Genomic DNA, 6619 nt, shown 5'->3' on the forward strand with positions numbered 1-6619 from the left:
GCTACGTATCAGGGTCATACGGCTACCCGGGGAGAGGGTCCGAATCTCCCAACCCTCTAACTTCCTACGAACAGACTGTAGGAGGGGCTCAAAAAGGGAGCACGTGCGATTACCCCGATAAAGGGGAACTCCGAGGTACTTGAGGGGCAGATGACCCTCGGCGAACCCGGTGATTCGCAAAAGCCGGGAGCGGAGGCGCCCAGAGCACCTCGGAGGCAAAATTAAAGAGCTCTTAGCAGCATTCACACGCTGCCCCGAACAATTCTCGTAGTGATGCAGAAAATCAACAAGGCGCTGCATACCACGAGACCCACCACTGGAAAAAATAATGACATCATCAGCGTAAGCCAGGTGGGAAATCAAAATATCACAATCAGACCGATACCTAATCGCAGGATGCTGCAGGTAGAGTCGGTCAAGGCCACGAGAAAGATACTCCGCCCCCAAAATGAAAAGAAGGGGAGACAATGGATCGCCCTGCCGGAGGCCTCTGGTGGAACCAAAAAACCCCGATAGAGAGCCATTAATGTTCACGGAGAAATGACAATGGGAAATATAGGCCGAGACCAAAGCCACAACACGCTCAGAAAAACCAAAATGTCTCAAAACATCAAACAGGAAAGACCACTGGACTCTATCATAGGCCTTGGCCATATCCAACTTCAAGATGACATTACCACCACGAGTGGGGAGAGTAATGCTGTGAGTGAGCTCCTGGGCAAGAAGAATATTATCAGAGATCATCCGACCCGGAACGAAGCCACTCTGATTCGGGGAAACAAGTCTCTCCACCACATCCCTCAACCGAGAGTACAACAGCTTCGAGATGATTTTGTTCGTGACATTGCACAGACTGATCGGACGGAAGTCCGACCAGGCGCGTGCACCCTCGACTTTGGGAATTAGAGTGATCGTGGTGGCGGTAAAACCCTGAGGCATAAGAGATCCCTGAAAAAATTCAAGAACAGCACCAAAAACATCCTGATGGACAATCTCCCAGCAATGCTGAAAGAACGCCGAAGAAAATTTATCAGGGCCAGCAACGCTATCAGGGTGAATGGAGAAGACGGTCGCGCGGACCTCCTCCAAAGAGGGAATCGCAGCAAAACCATCATTCTCCACGTCAGAGATAACCGAGGGAAAACCCAAAAAATCAGGGCAATCGAGCGCAGAGGGCTCCCCGGTAAGAAGATCCTGGAAAAACAAGGCTCTTGACTGCTGAATCAAATCCTGAGACGTCAGGCAGACCCCATTCTCCCATATGCGGAAAATTTTATTCGCAACGCGCTTTTTCCTCACCATATTATGGAAGAGTCTGGTGTTCCGCTCACCATCCTCAAGCCAATGGCAAGCCGCTTTCTGTTTCCAAAAATCCGCCTCCATGGCGGTGATACGGGCCAGATCCTCATTGCGATCGGACAACGAAGTCCAATTCACGTCAGAAGGGTCGGCCTCACACACAGCCTCGGCTAAACGAACAGCCCTCTCGGCCTCAGTGAGTCTATCAAAGATGTTACCAAAAACATCCCGATTCCACCACCGGAGGTGATGCTTGAGACGCTTCATCTTGGCAAAAAGCCGAGGCATGCCGCTCAGACTGCAAGGCAGATTCCAATTAAGCCTCAAAGTCTGCAAAAAACCATGGTGCCTAACCCACATACGCTGGAAGCGAAACGAGCTCGGCCCACAGGCAAAAACAGGAGCGGTAACCAAAAGCGGACAGTGATCCGAGACAGTACCAGCGAGATGTTCAACCCGAATCGAGCTGAAATGATCTCCCCAATCAACAGAAACCAAGACCCTGTCCAACCGCTTCCAAATGGTCTTATTCGTCCAAGTGAACGAAGACCCCTCAAAACCAGCATCGATCAGGCCAGAATCAAGAATAAAAGTGTTGAACTCCTCCATGGATAGCAACCTACCACCACGCGAGCCCAAAAACTCAGACGCATCCCTGACGACATTAAAGTCGCCCCCAACCAGCCAGGGACCCAAAACAGGCTTAACCAAAAGCAAAGAAGCCCAAAGCTCCCTACGCTGAACATAATCACATCTAGCATAGACAAAAGAACAAAATATCTCTGTCGGCAAGAAAGAGGCAGAGACTTTGATGTGAAGGAACTGAGCATGATCAAAAACACACTCCGCCCTCACATCAGCAGCAAAAAAAACCAAGATATGACCGGAGAGATTAGAGATGACTCCAGAAAACCCCAAACGGCGAGTCATGAATCTCGGATCCAGATCAATCATGGGCTCCAAAACAGCCAAAACCTTAATCTGTTTCTCCTTCACAAAGGCATGAAGCCTCTGCTGGGACTCCGAACCTCGAAGTCCCCGGATATTCAAGATTAAGCAATTCATGGGGAACGGGTGGAAGAAGGATCCGATCGCTTTTTACGCGATCGCCGACCATCATCCTGTGGTCTTTTTCTGGGATTGGACATGTCAGTGTCCAGAATACTACACTCAGACCCACAGCTAACCCCAGACACAGAATGTCGATCAAAATCCTGATCAGGATCATCAGCCGACATGTGACTGGGAATCATCTCAAGAATAGGGGGTCCCTGTCGAGCAATCAACTCGTCCAGCATAGAAGTGGCATCAGCAGGGGATGCAGGAAAAGATGGGACCGAGTGACTGCTATGATTTTCAATACATACCTCCATGGAGGCAAACACAGGCACCACGTCCGGGCGTGGAGATCCAAGGTCATCCACGCAGTCCACAAAAGGAACACTCTCATCGTCCTCAGCCACCGTGACCTCAGGGCGGTCAGGGAAAAGGGCCTCCTGATGAGAACTCAAACCGACAGAGGGATCAGGAACACCTAATCCAAGCTCCTCAGAGCCTACCTCTGTCTCCTTCAAATGGGAAAGAACTCCAAAAGAGTTCGAAGCAAGAGGATCATCCCTCAGGAGAGCCTGTCGAACAGGCCTCCGTCTTTGTCTACGCCGGGGACCATGGCCATTGACATGAAGCTGGGGCTGTGGTCCCGGGACAATGACAGGAACAGCACCCTGAGGAGGTGCCGGAGCAGGAGGTGCCTCCGGCTGAGGCGACCCTCGATCAGCAGGCTTGGATCGAGCAGGTTTTGGATTTTTCCCATGGGAATAGCAAACACTGGTCGAATGACCCAACATCTTGCAATCCAAGCAATACCCAGGGATTTTTTCATAAACAACATCAATCTCCTGGGTATGATCACCCCAGCACCCCCAAATTTGCTTAACGGGTGGTTCCAACACATTCAACTCCACACAGACTCGAGCAAAAGCACTCCGAGAGGAGTCAGCAGTAAAGTCATCCATATTCACCGGGTTGCCCAAAATCTTGGCAAGGGCAAAAAGACTTTTCTTGTTAAACAGGTGAATGAGCAAACCCGGGAAACGCACCCAAACAGGGGCGATGGGAGATTCTTCCTGAAGATTGAATTCCGGGGTCCATTTGGAGAAACGGATCCCGAGAGGGCCCACCATCATCTGCCCACGCGTCCAAAAGAACGCATAATCCTCTTCACAATGAAGTGAAAGGATCAGAAAACCCCGAGGCAAGAACCTCAAATCAAAAGATCGCTTCAATCCCAAACGAGCAAAAGCCGTAGAAATTCCCGAGTTTGGGACTAAGGATCTATTACCAGAAATCTTCCCAACTAAAGAAAACTTAAAAGGCTCGGTCAGGGAAGACATTACCTCATCCGGGAAAAAAATACCCGGTTTCCCATCCTTAAGAGTCGGTGGGGGCATTTCTTCCATAGCATCCACGACATCTCCAAAGCCATTCTTCCCCGAACGAGAGGAAGTAGGAGCCAGAGCATCCCTGAATGACACCGGAAACGTCTTAGTCGCCCGAGAATCAGATTTAGAAGCCAAACCCGAGTTATTGACTGCCGAGTGAACACGGTCAACTCGCTGAGTTGACCCGACCGAGTTGACCACCGAGTTGACCACCGGAGATTTACCCAAGATCGGCGACGGCTAGGAGATCACGGAACCGGTCTTCAATCCATTAGAACCGGGCATAAGAGGGGTCGATTGAACCAAAGAAGGTGATGAAATTCGAAATTGCCCTTGAAATTGGGGGTTTCCGACCGGTGGCCGGAAACCGGAAATTGAATGAGGCAAAATCCTACCCATGAGTGGACGATCATGCTGTGAAGAGGGATTGAAAAAACTCGCCGTGACGGCGCCGGAATTTGATGAAGAATGTGACGTGAACGGCGCGACAGAACCACCAACCGTAGATCTGAAATTGACGGCGGAGGAGAACACCATTGGGCCCGATTCCGGTGGCAATAGCTTCGTCTCAGAGTGGGCATTCCAGATCGGGAGCCCTTTATCACAAAGGTTGTCGGAATCAGCCGGAATCGGAGAAAAACCACTCGCCTGTGCAGTGAACAGTAACGGCGAGGCTTCAATCAGAAAATGAGACGGAACGGCGGGGTTATCAGTTCGCGCAGGTATGGGAAACTGACGGGGAGGTTGAGGCGAGTCTAATGGATGTTCGCCGGCACCAAGAGGAGCGACGATGACCGGCGGCGAAGGTGGTGAAGAAACGGCCGAGATTTCAGTCAAGAAAATGGAGGGGCAATCGGGCATGGAATGGTCTGAATTTTTTATATGTTGGTCGCCGTGATGAGGCGGTTCAGATGGGGTGGTTGGCCGGCCGGGATCCGGCGGCGGCGGCATGGCGGTGGCTAGGGCGTGAATAGTGACTGTTTAGTGTGTTTTTTCGCACCTTCACTGTGTGTTTTTTTCAGAGAAAATTTTTTGGGGGCGAATGGGTTTTGTTTAGGGTTTAGGGTTTAGGGTTTTTTTTTTTTAATGGAAAATTGTTCGTTAAAGAAATTTGAGATTTACACATTACTTGTACAAGCATCATGAACAAGACGATAATCGAAGAATAGACGGAATTATGTATTAAGGAGGAGAGGACCCCCTATCATTGCTTAGTGGTCAGTTTGAAACGAGAGGGCTAGGCCTAGGAGATTTCCGCTATGAAACCCAATAGGATCGAAAATCTTAAGTACTAAGATTTATTGTAGTGATCTTCCTCCTGCTTCTATTACATATATAGCCACCACTTCGGATGGACAATAAGGAAAAAGTCATAGAATATCTTTGGCTAGCCTTACTGGTTTGTCCTTAAAAAATGCCACATCGCTGTTGGGAGTCGTAAGCAGGTGATAGTCTAGATTGTCTTCTTCGCTTTCTCCTGCTTCAGATGATCCACAAGAATCCATTCCATCTTCTGAATACATTTGATGATCAGGGAGATGTCTGACTGATGTAGCCTGAATACTCTCCGGCAACAGACAATTACAGAAAGCTCCAAGTCGAGCCAATCTATTCACCCATCCGGGTATGGGGCTTCCCGTCAGATGCAAACAGACTTCATCGGTAAAATGGTTGCAATTTTTGGAAATCAAATGGTATGTGTCCCCATGATATCTGTTGGAAAGATCCTCCATAAATGACCGAAATTCTGCACGAGACATGTCAGTGCTGCCCACAAGGATTGAACGCCTAAAAACAAAACCAGGGCAACCTCTAGGTTCGACTTCAAATACTCCACTAGTTGGGTATTCATGAGCTCCAAAGCCATATTCCATTTCATGTGCTTCAATACCAGAATGAAAGATTCCAAGGCCAAACCAATAGAGGTAGTTGTTTATGGGGGTAAGATCATACACGTTTAGGTACAACATCGAACGACTTTTCTCTCCATTGCTCAGCTCCTCTGGTGAACTATCAGAGCTTGATGAAACTGGAATTAAATGCATTTTATAACCCCTCCTCACAACTAATCCCCCAACTATTCACCAAAATGCGTCTAGATTGTTCTTCCTATAACTCCATCTTAACATCCAGGTAAAAGAAAGTAGTCAAAACCCCAAGAATTTCAGGATTTGAGAGGTAGCCATTACGGTGGATGAAGCGAAAATCCGCGGATATGGTGTCTGAAGGATTCAGCTTCAGATCACGGTTTAGGGTTTAGGGTTTAGGGTTTTTTTTTTTTTTTTAAAACTAAAAAGTTTATTTATTAACAAATAAAACCTAACGGAGGGGGACTAGACCAAGACCTCCGGAAAGGCTATATCACAATCATAACATAAAAACAGAAATAAATACATACTACAACAGGGCAACCTGAAATAAAGCACAACAAAATACAAACAAACCAGCGAGTGCCCCGGAATACATCACACAAAATAGAACAAAATGGTGAGCAAGGAGAACTCTGCAGTGAACGCCCACCACATATCGCCAAAAATGCGGAAAACGAAATCAGCCTGGATCAAGAGGTCGCCCATAGGGCAAACTCGCCTGAGCCGCCTTCTGCCTATAATAACGCCGCTGCTGAGATCGCGTACGGCCCGGAAGTGGTAGAGATAAACATCCTTCACTCACTGAACCCATCTCAAACTCTGGCAGAGCAGTAGAAACAGGAGTATCACCCACAGGATCCGAAACAGCAGGGGCAATCTCAACAACCGGAACAGTAACAACCACAGGTGCAGTAACAACTGCTCCAGAAGTAGATGCCACCTCAACCATATCCGTGGCCTGAGATGAGATAATCGGATCCAAATCATCGTGAGACGGACTACTCACCG

The 6619-nt window shown here is 48.5% G+C and overlaps 1 protein-coding gene across 1 annotated transcript; it reads right to left on the minus strand.

Annotated features, from left to right (window-relative positions):
* Positions 1–4915: 4915 nt before the first annotated feature.
* Positions 4916–5980, minus strand: LOC142554224 (deSI-like protein At4g17486). The gene has a single exon (XM_075664916.1). It carries the CDS (start codon positions 5783–5785, stop codon positions 5111–5113), a length of 675 nt encoding a protein of 224 aa, XP_075521031.1. The 5' UTR covers positions 5786–5980; the 3' UTR covers positions 4916–5110.
* Between the last annotated feature and the right edge of the window lie 639 nt (positions 5981–6619).

Source organism: Primulina tabacum, chromosome 8 (genome assembly GCF_025594145.1).
Source record: "Primulina tabacum isolate GXHZ01 chromosome 8, ASM2559414v2, whole genome shotgun sequence".
NCBI lineage: Eukaryota > Viridiplantae > Streptophyta > Magnoliopsida > Lamiales > Gesneriaceae > Primulina > Primulina tabacum.